General features: G+C 39.1%; 1 protein-coding gene across 1 annotated transcript; it reads left to right on the plus strand.

Annotated features, from left to right (window-relative positions):
* The first annotated feature begins 4,243 nt into the window (after positions 1-4,243).
* Positions 4,244-6,804, plus strand: LOC126694794 (uncharacterized). Its single transcript, XM_050391292.1, has 2 exons — positions 4,244-5,071; positions 5,657-6,804. The coding sequence occupies exon 2, from the start codon at positions 5,657-5,659 to the stop codon at positions 6,731-6,733; it is 1,077 nt and encodes a 358-aa protein (XP_050247249.1). The 5' UTR covers positions 4,244-5,071; the 3' UTR covers positions 6,734-6,804.
* Positions 6,805-18,091: the final 11,287 nt, after the last annotated feature.

Below are 18,091 nucleotides of genomic sequence, written 5' to 3' on the forward strand. Positions count from 1 at the left end.
AATTACATTCCATGTTGAATCCTCATTTACATTATCGAAAAAAATTGTACTTTCGAATTTGCTATTTGCTGAAATTAAAAGTGCATATATCAGTAACGAAATTAAGAATATGTCTAAGAATCAAATGAAACATATTAGAAAAAGAGAGATAGAGAAAACGTAAATAGTATTGTATTTATCAAAATATTTTCATTAAATCATAAAAGGAAATAACATAGGTTTTCATTTTTAAACTGTGTACAAATTTTATTAAATTTTTAGATTTCTAAAGAATTAAAAATGAATATTATACTACCAAGACTCTAATTCATTTTTATCATTAAGTAATTTATCTCTTTAAAAAAATAAAGAAATAAAAAACTGCTTCATGTAAAATTGTAGGTAAATTAATATTAGATTAATCAGGACTCTAATTCATTCTTATCTCTAATTCATTGTTATCATAAAGTAAGTGTATCTCTAAAAAAAATGTGTAAGGTTGAATTTATTCAACCATCTAATTGGCTTTATTCCGTGCCAAATTTGCTTGTAATTCAGCATTTAGTAACCCTGTATTTAGGTGGGTTTGTTGTAAGGGTAGTGAGTGAGATAGTGTGAAGATTGCTCAAGAGTGTGCAAGAAAACAGAGTGTCGCGGCTGGGACTCGCGACTGGTCTCGCGGCTTCAACCCGCCAGAAGATGCACACGTGCCAAGCATGCTGGAAGATGAACAGTCATGCTAGCTGGAGCACTACAGGACAAAACAGGACAACTGGCCATACGGTTAACTCGCGACTGGAACTCGCGACTTAGTCAAGCCGCGAGGTCAAGCCGCGAGCCACCCCTGTTTTGGTAAAACCTGACGTTTCGCATTCCACTCCTCTCCAGTATAAATACCCTTTTAACCCACGTTTGAAAGAGAGCTTCCAGAGAGAATTTTGAGAGAGAAACCCTAAAGAAAAACCAGATTGTTTCACCCACAATCTCTACCTTAGAGTCTCATCAAAATCCCTCACTCTCTTCCTCTCCATTGTCAAATCCTTGAGAGGCCATTATACCAAACCTGGTTCTCACCATTATCATCTCTGTGAGACAGACGTTTGGAGTTCTGGGAAGCAGTTAGGAAGGAGCCAATATTCATTGGTTGATGCTACGGTGTAGTAGCGGAATCCGGAAAGCTAGAGAAGAAAAAGGTTCGGCGCAACCTCGTTGGAGCAAGAAGCTTGGAGGGCTTAGGTGCATTGGGTAGATTAGGCTTGGAGGGTCTATTGCTGTCCTTGTATCCCAACTGTATTTTCTAGTGGATTGATTACCGCTTGGAGGGCGGCGGAGAGGTTTTTCGCCGAGGTCTTCGGTTTCCTCTTCGATAACATATCTGGTGTTATCGCTGTGTTTGCATCTTCCTTCCTCTCTATCTCTGCCTTTACATTATCTGCTGTGGTTTATTTTGTTGTGGCTTAGATAGTTGTTTAATCAATTCCTTGTTATAGCATATGTTAAGTTTCCGCACACTTGTTGTTTAACATATTGCTTGTGTTGATTAAATTGGTTTTTGGGGGTCTAAACGTTCAAAAGTGTTTTTGTACACGTTTTTGAACTTTCAATTGGTATCAGAGCGGGTACACAGTTATTTGGTTTCATTACCATTGTGTGATCCTTGACTCCCTTTTTGAGATGGATAGGTCTCAATCCCTTAATGCACCTCCATATTTTGATGGAAGTAATTATGCGTTTTGGAAGGTTCGTATGAGAGCTTTTCTATGCTCTATTGATGAATCCGTGTGGGATGCTGTTGAGATGGGTTGGACCAAACCTGAGGCAGCCAAATCCACATGGGATAAGGCAGCTCTTGCTGCATCTAATGCTAACAGTAAAGCACTAAATGCTATCTTCTGTGGTGTGTCTCCAGATGAATTTCACAGGATTTCTCACATTACCATTGCCAAAGTTGCATGGGAGATTCTGGAAACAACTTATGAAGGCACGAAGAAGGTGAAAGATACCAAGTTACAAATGCTGACCACTCGGTTTGAGGAGCTCAAGATGAGTGAGGATGAGTCTTTCGACTCGTTCTATGGGAAGTTAAATGAAGTGGTTGTCAGTAAGTTTAACTTGGGGGAGAAGATGGAGGACTCTAAGATTGTCAGGAAGATCCTCCGATCATTGCCAGAAAGCTTCCGTGCCAAAGTAACAGCCATTGAAGAGAGCAAGGATCTTGACGATATCAAGGTTCAGGAGCTGGTTGGTTCTTTACAAACCTATGAGATGACTCTGCCAAATCAACGGAAGAGTAAATCCCTTGCTCTAAAGACCACTAATGAGAAGGTGGAAGATCAAGGCACTTCGGGAGAAGATATGGTGGACAAGGATGTAGCCTATCTTGTTAAAAATTTCAAGAAGTTTTTGAAATTCAAAAACAATGGAAAATTTGATGATAAGAGAAAATTCCAAAATTCTGGAAGGGAGAAGAGGGATTTCCAAAGGAAAGATGGAAAAGAATCCCAATCCACACAAGGTGTTACTTGTTTTGAATGCAACGGGCATGGACACTTCAAGAGGGAATGTCCTAACTATTTGAAATCAAAAGGCAAGGTGTATGCCACGACCCTGAGTGATTCAGACTCATCCGACTCAGAATCTGAAGAGAGCTGTGATGGAGAAGGGAACTACTCAGCTTTCATGACTATTGCTCATGTTGAGTCTTCGGATGAATTGAATTTGCTTGTTCAAGACCTTGGAGAACATAGTGAGGATGACTCACTAGGAATTGTTGAAGAATCGGAAGCTGAAGAAGAAGAAAGCACAGCTACTCTTCAAGAAAATTACAACTCACTTTTGGAGAAATCTGGTGAATACACAAGGGTGGCCAAGGCTGCTGTGAGAAAGATGAAGAAGGCTGAGGAGGACTACAAAAGTCTCCTAATCCGGTATAGGGAGGCCAAATGCGAGATTGAAACTCTTAATGGTGAGCTGTCCGAAGCCTACACTAAAGTGAGATTCCTTGAGAATGAGGTTGTTCAAGCAAATGCAAAAATAGAGAGGGTCACCACCAAGAAGCTTGATGATGTTATATCATCTCAAAAGAGCTTCTCAGACAAATCCGGACTGGGATATACCGGAGGAAGTAGCTCAACTGGAAATGTCACTAAAGAAGTGAAGTTTGTGAAATCCAAAGATTCAGTTGTAGCTGACTCTACTAGTGTGAACCTCGAGGTGGAGGAGAAGAAGAATGTGGTGGACCAACGGATGCTGAATCATCATAATCAGTATGTGGGCAGGTCTGAGTCTCGTGCCAAGTCACGTCCTCGACCACAAAGAGGTCCTAGAGGAATGTATGTGTGCCATTACTGTGGACTTCAAGGGCACACTCGACCAAATTGCCAAAAGCTAAGAGCAAAGAACAGTGCTACTCCTCAAAGGTCAGGAGGACCAAGAGTTGATAGGAGAACGTGGGCAGGGGATCAACCTAGAGAGCAAAACGGAGATCCCGGAATGATGAACGTGATGAAGATGATTGGTGCGTTCACCAACTGCTTGGAAAGCTTCTCACGAAGGTTTGAAAGCCCTAACTCCCGTACCCAATCCTCTAAGGAAATCACCCCAAACGCAAGTGTCGTGTGGGTGAAAAGGGGTACTCATGCATAAACATTACAACATGTCCATGCATTAATACTTCCTATGCTTTGTGACTATGTTTGTTTGGTATGCTTGTTGTTTTTGATTTTGGTTGTTTGTTTGTGAATATTTCTTAAATGTGATTTATCAATCTTTTTGTTTCTTGAGTCAAAAATCCAAAAATTACATAAAGAATTTGAAAATCAAAACACTTGATTGACTTTGTTGAGTTTTGTCTTAAAACTCGTTTTGCCTTGTACCTTTGTGCTAATGGCTGTGTGCATTCTCGAACATTACTTGTTTTCATGCACTCATATCACTTTGGGAAAAATCTTGAAATCTATGTGATTGTTGTAAATAGATCTTCAAACTTGTCATGAATGATTAGTGAATGGTTATGTTGATCTTGAAACTTGCATAGACTTGTGTCTATATCTCTTCCCACTTTTTATTCTTTTTGCTAAAAAGAGCTCACTAAATGTAAATCTCCAAATGAAAAGAGATATTGAGCTGCAAAAGCCTGTCGCACATTCTAGTATTTGACTAGGAAAAAGGGTAAGCGACTTTATATTAAAAGTGAAATTTCTTTCAAAAAGGGCCAAAGGCCTATTCTTCAAAGAAAAATGTTATATATCCCTCTCACAATGAGAGATGATTGCCTCAAAAGATCAAATGTTATGGCTGAAAGTGGAGTCAAATGAAAGGCTCCAAGTTATGTTATCAAGTTGTGTGGGAAGTCATATATTCATATTTCTATAATTGAGATTGGTCACATGATCTAGTGCTAATTGTGTATGCCTTGGTTGAATTGATCATTGAAGCTTCACATTAGACAAAGGACTATTTCATTGTTGATATCCACACACAACACACAAGTTTATGTTTGATAAATGCCATATTCATTTGTGTGATTGTACTTGATAAAATGTGTTTTCACATACTCAATCTTTGTTAATTCAAGCACAAAAAGATTTTTGAGTGTTTTAGGTGTTTTTGGAAAGTGTTTTGCTGAAAAAATCTGAAAAATTTCAAAAATACAGTTTTGCCCTGTTTTGGCGGCTCAGTCGCGGGTGTGTCAAGTCGCGAGCCTCAGTCGCATCTTCGCTGGTCAATTTTGGCGACTTGTTCGCGAGTGGAAGGTCCAGTCGCGAGATTCACTCAGAGATTTTCGCGGCTCAGCTCGCGACTCACTCGCGGGTAGACCTTCCAGTCGCGAAAAACACTTAGACAAATTTTTCAAAATTTTCCTCTTGAGTGCTTTGGCGGCTTGATCTGGCGACTGTGTGGCGACTTGAACCAGTCGCGAAAATCGCGTGTTTTGCAGAAACAGGAGCAGTTTTTAAACTTTTTCAGTTTTTCCCTCGAATTTTTGTAACTGTTCGTCTTCTCTCTAAACACTCTCCCTCCCAAACACTCCGTGCTCCCTTTTCCAATCTCTTGTGTTGCATCCTTACAGCCCAAAATCGTCGAGTTCCAGGTATGGGTTTTCTGATTTTCACTCTTTTCTACTTGATTTTGTGCTTTTACCCTTGATTTTTCGCATTTGATTGTGTTTTTGAAATGGGTTTGTGGTTCGGTCTCTGCTCTTTGTTCTTGCTTAGCTTGTGGATTCTGTTGTTATAGGTTGTGTTAATGATAGTCATTGTACTATTGCTCTTGTGCTTAGCTAAGTATTCCTTTCATATTCAATCTGAACTTTGAGCTGTTGAGATGTTACTATTGGTTCTGTTAAGGTTGTGAGTTTTCCTTTGCAAGATGTGCATGTCTTTGTTTGATAATCTGTGGGAAGACTATGTTAGGTTCTATATATTATTTGTTTGTCATATCATTTTTTTTCTGCCTCAATGTCCTTCATCTGCCTTCAGGATGGCTTCACCATGTTGTTCATGTGTTTCCTATCCTAGGATTAGTTTATCTATATGGTTGAACTAAATTGCTTGCTGGTTAAATGTTTGAAGTTCACATTGTTTGATTGATATCTTTCTCTGTTAAATACATGGTACTAACTGGTTGTGCACATATATTGTTATATGTTGTTGTGGCCTTTTCTGATTGTTCACAGATGGCCCCTTCACCCCAGAAGAAGAAATCTACTGCGAAGAAAGCTGACAAAAGACTTAAGATGGATCCTAGATTGTTTAGGTCAGTTCATCATTTTGAGAGATACAAGGATAACTTCTTGAATGCAGGAATCATTCAAGAGAGATTTGTGGATTTGGATGATTTAAGGCAAACTTTTATTCCCAGTTGTTTTGAAGGAAGAGGATGGGACAAACTTTTAAGTGATTTTCCTTTGGTGTGTGAACCTCTGATTAGAGAATTTTATTCAAATGCTGTGATAAAGGAGAATGAGTTAAATTGCTGGGTTCGAGGGAAAGAATTCATCTTGGATGCACATGTCATAGATGATGTACTAGGGCTTGAGGGTTTGGATGATGAGGAGTTTGTCAATTTCAAGGATAGGAGTGTCTCTATTGAAACAGTTCAACAGAGAATAGGTGGGCAGAGAGAAGGGAAGTGTTTGAATACCACTGCCTTTCCAGTGGACATGAGGGTTCTAACCATAATCATGATGTTTAACCTTTATCCTATTAGGAAGTTGACCACAATCAATTGTGCTAGAGCAATTTTTCTGATGGATCTCAAAGAGAAGAACTTCATAGATATAAGTTCCCACATCTTTGACATCATTGTGGATGAGACAAGAACAACATCTAGACCAAAACTGATCTTTCCTAGTCTCCTAATGAGGATTTTTCGAAGGAAGGGTGTTCAAATTCCTCAAGACATCAGTCACATGTCTACACCCTCTGCAATCAACAAACTTACCTGCAAAAGGATCAGTGTTAGGCTTCCAGGAGAAGAAGATGAAGGTGATGAAGGAGAGGAAGTCCCAATGGAGACTGATGCAGAGACAGCAGGGCATGCATCCACCTCAACACCAAGGAGGAGTGGCAAGAGGTCCAGAGCTTCAACTTCTACAGATGCACCTCCAGATGCTTTCCAGATCATTCTGGAAAGGCTTGATGGGATCAGGGCAGTCCAGACTGAGCATTCTGACAGAATGAGAGCCATGCAAGACCAGATTGATGTCTTGGCTGCTACACTTGACAGCTTCACAACTCAGCATGACCAGTGACCCTTTGGCCATTCCATGTCAAAAAGGGGGAGAGAGTTCATTGATAATTGAAGCAGAAAAGCAGCTCTTGAGGGGGAGTAATTAGTGTTTTTATATTTTTTTGTTTTTAATACACTGGGTTTTGGTGTATAAACTGTTTCTAACTCTTTTCATATATTCTTGGATAAAACTTTTATATATGTTTGATGATGTTATTCAGGTATTTGTTGGTTTGTACCCATATGCTTTTGTAAGCTTTGAGGGTTTATGTTTTTTGCATAGTTTGTAGGCCTTGTGGTATGTACCATGCTTAAGTGCAGCCTTTATGCTATGTGAAATCAGTATTTTAAATCCAAATGTTCTGCATTGTGGTTTATGTACTGTCACTCTTGTGCCCTTGTAGGATTGTTCCTAGATGCATATGCCTTGTGTGCTATGCATTGGTTGAGTGTTGTACATACAAGTGTCTTGCCTTGTGCTTGTTAACTTGTATGTCCTTGTGTTCATTCCAAGTGTGAATGAACACTGTGATCACTACCTTGTGGTGTTCACCTGGTTGATCAAGCCATGGTTTGTTTATTAACTCCATCTTATGCTTGATCTCATATTGCCTGTTTCATATGCATTTATAATTTTCTGCTTACAATGATCATGGTGTATTGTTGTGTTTCAGGAGTTTATGTTCATATGATTCAAGTGCTTCACAGCTTCTAGAATTAGGTGTGAGTGAGTTTTGATCAACTGTTCCCAACTCACATGTTAAGTCTAGAGTCTGTTTTAGGGTTTTGTCACGGAATAGCCAAAGGGGGAGATTGTAAGGTTGAATTTATTCAACCATCTAATTGGCTTTATTCCGTGCCAAATTTGCTTGTAATTCAGCATTTAGTAACCCTGTATTTAGGTGGGTTTGTTGTAAGGGTAGTGAGTGAGATAGTGTGAAGATTGCTCAAGAGTGTGCAAGAAAACAGAGTGTCGCGGCTGGGACTCGCGACTGGTCTCGCGGCTTCAACCCGCCAGAAGATGCACACGTGCCAAGCATGCTGGAAGATGAACAGTCATGCTAGCTGGAGCACTACAGGACAAAACAGGACAACTGGCCATACGGTTAACTCGCGACTGGAACTCGCGACTTAGTCAAGCCGCGAGGTCAAGCCGCGAGCCACCCCTGTTTTGGTAAAACCTGACGTTTCGCATTCCACTCCTCTCCAGTATAAATACCCTTTTAACCCACGTTTGAAAGAGAGCTTCCAGAGAGAATTTTGAGAGAGAAACCCTAAAGAAAAACCAGATTGTTTCACCCACAATCTCTACCTTAGAGTCTCATCAAAATCCCTCACTCTCTTCCTCTCCATTGTCAAATCCTTGAGAGGCCATTATACCAAACCTGGTTCTCACCATTATCATCTCTGTGAGACAGACGTTTGGAGTTCTGGGAAGCAGTTAGGAAGGAGCCAATATTCATTGGTTGATGCTACGGTGTAGTAGCGGAATCCGGAAAGCTAGAGAAGAAAAAGGTTCGGCGCAACCTCGTTGGAGCAAGAAGCTTGGAGGGCTTAGGTGCATTGGGTAGATTAGGCTTGGAGGGTCTATTGCTGTCCTTGTATCCCAACTGTATTTTCTAGTGGATTGATTACCGCTTGGAGGGCGGCGGAGAGGTTTTTCGCCGAGGTCTTCGGTTTCCTCTTCGATAACATATCTGGTGTTATCGCTGTGTTTGCATCTTCCTTCCTCTCTATCTCTGCCTTTACATTATCTGCTGTGGTTTATTTTGTTGTGGCTTAGATAGTTGTTTAATCAATTCCTTGTTATAGCATATGTTAAGTTTCCGCACACTTGTTGTTTAACATATTGCTTGTGTTGATTAAATTGGTTTTTGGGGGTCTAAACGTTCAAAAGTGTTTTTGTACACGTTTTTGAACTTTCAAAATGAAATAAAAAGCTGCTAATTAATATTAGAATAATCAGGATTCTAATTCATTCATATCTCAAATTCAAAAAATCAGGACTCTAATTCATTGTTATCATAAAATAAAATAAAATAAAAAAACATATTGCTTCCTATAAGTTTTTGTTTTTTGGTATTAACTTTAACTAAAAAAAAAAAAAAATCTAATAACAATCTAGGTAATAACATTAACTATTTTTTTGGGATAAAGTATTTAAAAAAAAAAAAAAACTAATATGTAATTAACCTAAACTTCTTGATTAGGTAACTTCAAAAAGTTTAGAGTATTTGATTTTTACTTGGACTCCTTTTCTAGGTAGAGTATGTATATATATACACACCGTTAGTTGGTGTAGTTTTTCATTCTCCAACTTATTGTACAATTTTTTTATTTAGGCTTCCATATATCTACCTACAATGATGTAGGTATGTATTTTTTACTCTAATTTTTTTTTATCATAATCAATTAAATACATTTTATGTATTTGTTGCCTTTTGTTTAAGCTAATTTTCTTATGTTTTTTCTTTTTTTGAGGGGGTAATTTCCTAATGTTTGATCTAATTCATATGTTAATGGTTTTATCCAATTTAATTATTTTGTTGTCCAATATATATTTAAGTTGTCGTAGTAAATTCTGAAAGTTCAAAAACGTGTACAAAAACACTTTTGAACGTTTAGACCCCCAAAAACCAATTTAATCAACACAAGCAATATGTTAAACAACTAGTGTGCGGAAACTTAACATATGCTATAACAAGGAATTGATTAAACAACTATCTAAGCCACAACAAAATAAACCACAGCAGATAATGTAAAGGCAGAGATAGAGAGGAAGGAAGATGCAAACACAGCGATAACACCAGATATGTTATCGAAGAGGAAACCGAAGACCTCGGCGAAAAACCTCTCCGCCGCCCTCCAAGCGGTAATCAATCCACTAGAAAATACAGTTGGGATACAAGGACAGCAATAGACCCTCCAAGCCTAATCTACCCAATGCACCTAAGCCCTCCAAGCTTCTTGCTCCAACGAGGTTGCGCCGAACCTTTTTCTTCTCTAGCTTTCCGGATTCCGCTACTACACCGTAGCATCAACCAATGAATATTGGCTCCTTCCTAACTGCTTCCCAGAACTCCAAACGTCTGTCTCACAGAGATGATAATGGTGAGAACCAGGTTTGGTATAATGGCCTCTCAAGGATTTGACAATGGAGAGGAAGAGAGTGAGGGATTTTGATGAGACTCTAAGGTAGAGATTGTGGGTGAAACAATCTGGTTTTTCTTTAGGGTTTCTCTCTCAAAATTCTCTCTGGAAGCTCTCTTTCAATCGTGGGTTAAAAGGGTATTTATACTGGAGAGGAGTGGAATGCGAAACGTCAGGTTTTACCAAAACAGGGGTGGCTCGCGGCTTGACCTCGCGGCTTGACTAAGTCGCGAGTTCCAGTCGCGAGTTAACCGTATGGCCAGTTGTCCTGTTTTGTCCTGTAGTGCTCCAGCTAGCATGACTGTTCATCTTCCAGCATGCTTGGCACGTGTGCATCTTCTGGCGGGTTGAAGCCGCGAGACCAGTCGCGAGTCCCAGCCGCGACACTCTGTTTTCTTGCACACTCTTGAGCAATCTTCACACTATCTCACTCACTACCCTTACAACAAACCCACCTACATACAGGGTTACTAAATGCTGAATTACAAGCAAATTTGGCACGGAATAAAGCCAATTAGATGGTTGAATAAATTCAACCTTACAATCTCCCCCTTTGGCTATTCCGTGACAAAACCCTAAAACAGACTCTAGACTTAACATGTGAGTTGGGAACAGTTGATCAAAACTCACTCACACCTAATTCTAGAAGCTGTGAAGCACTTGAATCATATGAACATAAACTCCTGAAACACAACAATACACCATGATCATTGTAAGCAGAAAATTATAAATGCATATGAAACAGGCAATATGAGATCAAGCATAAGATGGAGTTAATAAACAAACCATGGCTTGATCAACCAGGTGAACACCACAAGGTAGTGATCACAGTGTTCATTCACACTTGGAATGACCACAAGGACATACAAGTCAACAAGCACAAGGCAAGACACTTGTATGTACAACACTCAACCAATGCATAGCACACAAGGCATATGCATCTAGGAACAATCCTACAAGGGCACAAGAGTGACAGTACATAAACCACAATGCAGAACATTTGGATTTAAAATACTGATTTCACATAGCATAAAGGCTGCACTTAAGCATGGTACATACCACAAGGCCTACAAACTATGCATAAAACATAAACCCTCAAAGCTTACAAAAGCATATGGGTACAAACCTACAAATACCTGAATAACATCAACAAACATATATAAAAGTTTATCCAAGAGTATATGAGGAAAGTTAGAAACAGTTATACACCAAAACACAGTGTATCAAAACCAAAATAACCATTAGTTTAGAAGATGAGACGAAAGCAAAAATATGTGTGTGTGTGTGCTCCCCCTATCACTATGCACACTTCCCTTTGAACTTTTTCTCCCCCTTACTGAATGCTCTCCCCCTTTTTGTCACGAATAGCTAAAGACTCTCATCCAACTTCCGTTGAATCTCATCTAGCTGAGTCTCCATAGTCTCGAGGCGCATTTGGACATGGTTGTTTGTGGAATAGAGAAGTGCCACAAGCTCATCAACTCGTTTCTGAATATGCTCAAGAACACTGCCAACTCTGTCAGAATGAGAAGCAGTTTGTGCTTGCGGAATACCAGCCTATGAAGCTTCAGGAACAGCACGAGATGTAGAGGTGGTATGTGCAGGTGTCTCTGAGTCAGGGGCAAATGAAGGACCCGGAGAGATGTGAGCATGTCTTGGTGATTTGGAGGAGTGACTTCTGCTTGCTTGAAGAGTGAACAAAGAAATGGGACGTTGACGAGTCAACATTTTACCATCTGCAGGAGGAGTAATGCCTGCATTAAGGATGAGCTTCATGACGAGACTGCAAAATGGAATGATTCCTCGAGCTGTAGATCGACAAGCGGTCTTCCTCAGGTTGTAGTAGATGTGAGCACATATATCAATGGGGGCTCCGGTAATGAGATCACACAGAAATATAGCTCTCCCAAGATTGATGAATGTAGTGTTGGACAATGGGTAGAGGTTGGTGAACATGATCAACTTCAGTGTGGTCAACTCAGGTGCAAACTTTGCGGTGCTGATGGAAGTTCCTGCACTAGACACCTCATGATCGTGTCCTAGGATTTGTAGAATTTCCCCAACCTCTGGATTTCGTTCATCATAGGGAGTTAAGTTCACATTCTGAGGTCTGGTGATGCCGAGAAGATCTGCGATGGAGTCTGGGGTAACACTAAACTCTGTTCCTCTGACCCAGAAAATGAGGATAGGTCCAAGATCAGATGCATTGGAGAAGCATTCCTTGACCAGCTCATCCATTGGATCATCAAAGTTTCCGAACAAGTTTGCCCAGTCTCGTTTCTCAAAGATTCGAGGGATGAAAGTAGTCCCTAAGGTGTTGAACTCTACGACCCGCTCCACTATAGTTGTTGACTTGTCAAACACATTTGAGTAGGCGTGTGAGTTTAGGGGAACTCTGAATCTATCCTCATTGGGATCTTGAGATGCTTGAGATGAAAGACGAGTCCTTTTAGCAACTGGGGTTGCTGGTTCGTCAGAAACAATGTCTTTACCCCTGGATGATCGACGAGACATCTGCAAGAGAGCAGACCAACAGAAAAGAACCAAGCAACAATACCCCACAAATGATTGTCAACAAGATTCAGTATAAACAATATTTCAATATAAAAACCCAGACTGAATATAGTGCAGACCCAAACAATCCTTCCAATAAACCACAGAAGCACAAATCAATACGTGCATCAAACTTGGTGAAAGTGCACCAAGACAAAGAGAGACGCAACAACTGTCATTGAGACAGGTTAACATGACCATGATATGTAATAACAAACAGCATATGAATATTTAGAACAGATAACAAACATCACTCCAACAGAGACATGAACATGGGGAAAATATTTCAATCATGAAGAAACCTTAACATCCACACATCAATATTCAGACAAGAGTAATGAGTAAGTCACATGAACACCAAACCCATTTCAGAAAAGATTCTCAGATTCAAAAATCAGCAAAAATTCAGAACAATGAAAAACACATTGACTGCTCAGCATGAAAACGGGTGAGAACAATATCAAAAACAGGATACTCCAAACCCATTACACATAGAGATAAGAATAACGAACACAATACCAGTCCAAACAGTAACAGAAATATGCAGGAAAAAGAAACTGAGGTTGAAAAATCAAAAACCATACCTTTTCTTGATGATTTGGAGAAGAAATGAAGTACCAAAAGGGTTTGAGAAATGGATTCACAAAGAGGTTTGGGAGAAAACAACAGTTTTTAAGAGAAGGTGAACAGTTACAAAAGTTCGAGGGAAAACTGAAAGAGGTTTAAAAATTGCTCCTGTTTCTGCAAAACACGCGATTTTCGCGACTGGATCAAGTCGCCACACAGTCGCCAGCTCAAGCCGCCAAAGCACACAAGAGGAAAATTTTGAAAAATTTTTCTAAGTGTTTTTCGCGACTGGAAGGTCTACACGCGAGTGAGTCGCGAGCTGAGCCGCGAAAATCTCTGAGTGAATCTCGCGACTGGACCTTCCACTCGCGAACAAGTCGCCAAAACTGACCAGCGAAGAAGCGACTGAGGCACGCGACTTGACACACCCGCGACTGAGCCGCCAAAACAGGGCAAAACTGTATTTTTGAAATTTTCAGATTTTTCAGCAAAAACACTTTCCAAAAACACCTAAAACACTCAAAAATCTTTTTGTGCTTGAATCAACAAAGATTGAGTATGTGAAAACACATTTTATCAAGTACAATCACACAAATGAATAGGGCATTTATCAAACATAAACTTGTGTGTTGTGTGTGGATATCAGCATTGAAATAGTCCTTTGTCTAATGTGAAGCTTCAATGATCAATTCAACCAAGGCATACACAATTAGCACTAGATCATGTGACCAATCTCAATTACAGAAATATGAATATATGACTTCCCACACAACTTGATAACATAACTAGGAGCCTTTCATTTGACTCCACTTTCAGCCATAACATTTGATCTTTTGAGGCAATCATCTCTCATTGTGAGAGGGATATATAACATTTTTCTTTGAAGAATAGGCCTTTGGCCTTTTTGAAAGAAATTTCACTTTTAATATAAAGTCGCTTACCCTTTTTCCTAGTCAAATACTAGAATGTGCGACAGGCTTTTGCAGCTCAATATCTCTTTTCATTTGGAGATTTACATTTAGTGAGCTCTTTTTAGCAAAAAGAATAAAAAAATGGGAAGAGATATAGACACAAGTCTATGCAAGTTTCAAGATCAACATAACCATTCACTAATCATTCATGACAAGTTTGAAGATCTATTTACAACAATCACATAGATTTCAAGATTTTTCCCAAAGAGATATGAGTGCATGAAAACAAGTAATGTTCGAAAATGCACAAAGCCATTAGCACAAAGGTACACGGCAAAACGAGTTTTAAGACAAAAACTCAACAAAGTCAATCAAGCCCTTTTGATTTTCAAATGTTTATGAAATTTTTGGATTTTTGACATAAGAAACAAAAAGAATGATAAAACACAATTAAGAGATATTCACAAACAAACAACCAAAATCAAAAACAACAAGCATACCAAACAAACATAGTCACAAAGCATAGGAAGTATTAATGCATGGATATGTTGTAATGCTTATGCATGAGTACCCCTTTTCACCCACACGACACTTGCGTTTGGGGTGATTTCCTTAGAAGAGGATTGGGTACGGGAGTTAGGGCTTTCAAACCTTCGTGAGAAGCTTTCCAAGCAGTTGGTGAATGCACCAATCATCTTCATCACGTTCATCATTCCGGGATCTCCGTTTTGCTCTCTAGGTTGATCCCCTGCCCACGTTCTCCTATCAACTCTTGGTCCTCCTGACCTTTGAGGAGTAGCACTGTTCTTTGCTCTCAGCTTTTGGCAATTTGGTCGAGTGTGCCCTTGAAGTCCACAGTAATGGCACACATACATTCCTCTAGGACCTCTTTGTGGTCGAGGACGTGACTTGGCACGAGACTCAGACCTGCCCACATACTGATTATGATGATTCAGCATCCGATGGTCCACCACATTCTTCTTCTCCTCCACCTCGAGGTTCACACTAGTAGAGTCAGCTACAACTGGATCTTTGGACTTCACAAACTTCACTTCTTTAGTGACATTTCCAGTTGAGCTACTTCCTCCGGTATATCCCAGTCCGGATTTGTCTGAGAAGCTCTTTTGAGATGATATAACATCATCAAGCTTCTTGGTGGTGACCCTCTCTATTTTTGCATTTGCTTGAACAACCTCATTCTCAAGGAATCTCACTTTAGTGTAGGCTTCGGACAGCTCACCATTAAGGGTTTCAATCTCGCATTTGGCCTCCCTATACCGGATTAGGAGACTTTTGTAGTCCTCCTCAGCCTTCTTCATCTTTCTCACTGCAGCCTTGGCCACCCTTGTGTATTCACCAGATTTCTCCAACAGTGAATTGTAATTTTCTTGAAGAGTAGCTGTGCTTTCTTCTTCTTCAGCTCTGATACCAATTGAAAGTTCAAAAACGTGTACAAAAACACTTTTGAACGTTTAGACCCCCAAAAACCAATTTAATCAACACAAGCAATATGTTAAACAACTAGTGTGCGGAAACTTAACATATGCTATAACAAGGAATTGATTAAACAACTATCTAAGCCACAACAAAATAAACCACAGCAGATAATGTAAAGGCAGAGATAGAGAGGAAGGAAGATGCAAACACAGCGATAACACCAGATATGTTATCGAAGAGGAAACCGAAGACCTCGGCGAAAAACCTCTCCGCCGCCCTCCAAGCGGTAATCAATCCACTAGAAAATACAGTTGGGATACAAGGACAGCAATAGACCCTCCAAGCCTAATCTACCCAATGCACCTAAGCCCTCCAAGCTTCTTGCTCCAACGAGGTTGCGCCGAACCTTTTTCTTCTCTAGCTTTCCGGATTCCGCTACTACACCGTAGCATCAACCAATGAATATTGGCTCCTTCCTAACTGCTTCCCAGAACTCCAAACGTCTGTCTCACAGAGATGATAATGGTGAGAACCAGGTTTGGTATAATGGCCTCTCAAGGATTTGACAATGGAGAGGAAGAGAGTGAGGGATTTTGATGAGACTCTAAGGTAGAGATTGTGGGTGAAACAATCTGGTTTTTCTTTAGGGTTTCTCTCTCAAAATTCTCTCTGGAAGCTCTCTTTCAATCGTGGGTTAAAAGGGTATTTATACTGGAGAGGAGTGGAATGCGAAACGTCAGGTTTTACCAAAACAGGGGTGGCTCGCGGCTTGACCTCGCGGCTTGACTAAGTCGCGAGTTCCAGTCGCGAGTTAACCGTATGGCCAGTTGTCCTGTTTTGTCCTGTAGTGCTCCAGCTAGCATGACTGTTCATCTTCCAGCATGCTTGGCACGTGTGCATCTTCTGGCGGGTTGAAGCCGCGAGACCAGTCGCGAGTCCCAGCCGCGACACTCTGTTTTCTTGCACACTCTTGAGCAATCTTCACACTATCTCACTCACTACCCTTACAACAAACCCACCTACATACAGGGTTACTAAATGCTGAATTACAAGCAAATTTGGCACGGAATAAAGCCAATTAGATGGTTGAATAAATTCAACCTTACAAATTCCAATCATAGACTATTAAATTTACATACAATTTTTCAATCCATATAGTGCTTAGTTTTTTTTTTTTTTTTTTTTTTTTTTAACTCTTTTTTAATTTTCTTCTTGATTTTTTTTTTTCAAGTTTGTCAAAAAAGATTTCAAGCATCCTAAGAAAGGTTTGTAATCTAGATGTAGAACTTTGCAATTTTTTTTTTTTTTTTAATTAGAACAAAGGTTTTATTCCTCAAATAGTTCTATCGTTAAAAAGTAGCCAATTTTATGTTACTTTGTCTAAAGATTTTAATTATTAATATTATTATTAACAATACTGCAAATCACTTATATTGTAGATTCATTAGATATAAAATTCATATGCAAATAGTTTGATATATGTAACTACAAATGATATTATAGCACAATTGGTATGTTAGAAGATAATTTTGTATTAAGGTGCTATCATTTTATGTTTGATGGCTGTTATACCAATGCAATTTATTCCCTTCGTTACAATAATTACTTATTTGGTTATAATAAGAATATATTTTCTACAAGTTTTAACATAAAACCGTGCAACGCACGGGCCTTCAACTAGTATATATATAAAACCGAAACTTTTGAAACTCTCACAATTTTCCACGTCAACATTACTTAAAAAAAAAATTCTAATTTATAAATAAAACCGGAAAAAAAAATATTCTCTACCACTTAAAAACAAAACCCGAAAATACTTCTTCTATAACTAAAACCCAAAAAAAAAAAACATAAACACAAAATCAGAGAAGCCTAACATGCTCTGCCTTCTCCTTCCTCCAAAACGCTGACCACGCTTAGCCATTCCCCACATGCAAATCGCAGCTCAACGGCTCCACCTTCAGTCCAAAACGTAGGCCGCCATCAGTCCTTCTCTCCCACAACTCAATGGCTCCACCTTCTCCGGGACCACCCTTCTCTAGCTCCATATTTGTCGGCTTCGGTTTTTTTTTTTTCAGACCAGATTCTCTCCGCAAACATTACCGGTTAGTTTTTATTTTGTTCTATAATTTTGGTTGTTAAATATGATTTAGGGTTTCGTTTTTGGTTTTTAAATATGATTTAGGGTTTCAATTTTGGTTGTTAAATATGATTTAGGGTTTCATTTGGGAGTGTTTCCTTTGAATGATTAGTTTAGATAGATGGGTTTGGAGCTGTAATGGGTTTTATTTATTGGTGGCAAGAAAATCCATCTGGGATTTTAGAGTTGTTATTCTATTTCATTGTTAATAATTTTGTTATGTTTTGTGTAAGGAGTTTTGCACATGCCCTTGATGTTTTTGTGAGTCATTTGTTTGTGTTTGGATTTAATTTAAGTTTCTGGGTTTCTATACAAATGCGGGTATATTAATTTAGTTATTGGAGCAGCATGCCCTTGATGTTTTTATGAGTCATTTGTTTCTGGATTTATATACAAATGCAAGTATATTAATTTAGTTATTTAATAATTAACTTTCTGTTGTAGATTATTGTATTATTTTAGCCTCATGTGAATTTGTGGTTAATTATATATACTTGGTGGCAATATTCAGTTTTGATCTAAGCTTCCCAATCCTATAGGTTTTGCTTTCATGTGTTTCAGTTTCATGTTTTTTTTTTTTTTGGTGCCTATCTGGGATTTATGGTTTCATGATTGGGTTATA

Source organism: Quercus robur, chromosome 8, assembly GCF_932294415.1.
Source record: "Quercus robur chromosome 8, dhQueRobu3.1, whole genome shotgun sequence".
In the NCBI taxonomy this organism is placed as follows: domain Eukaryota; kingdom Viridiplantae; phylum Streptophyta; class Magnoliopsida; order Fagales; family Fagaceae; genus Quercus; species Quercus robur.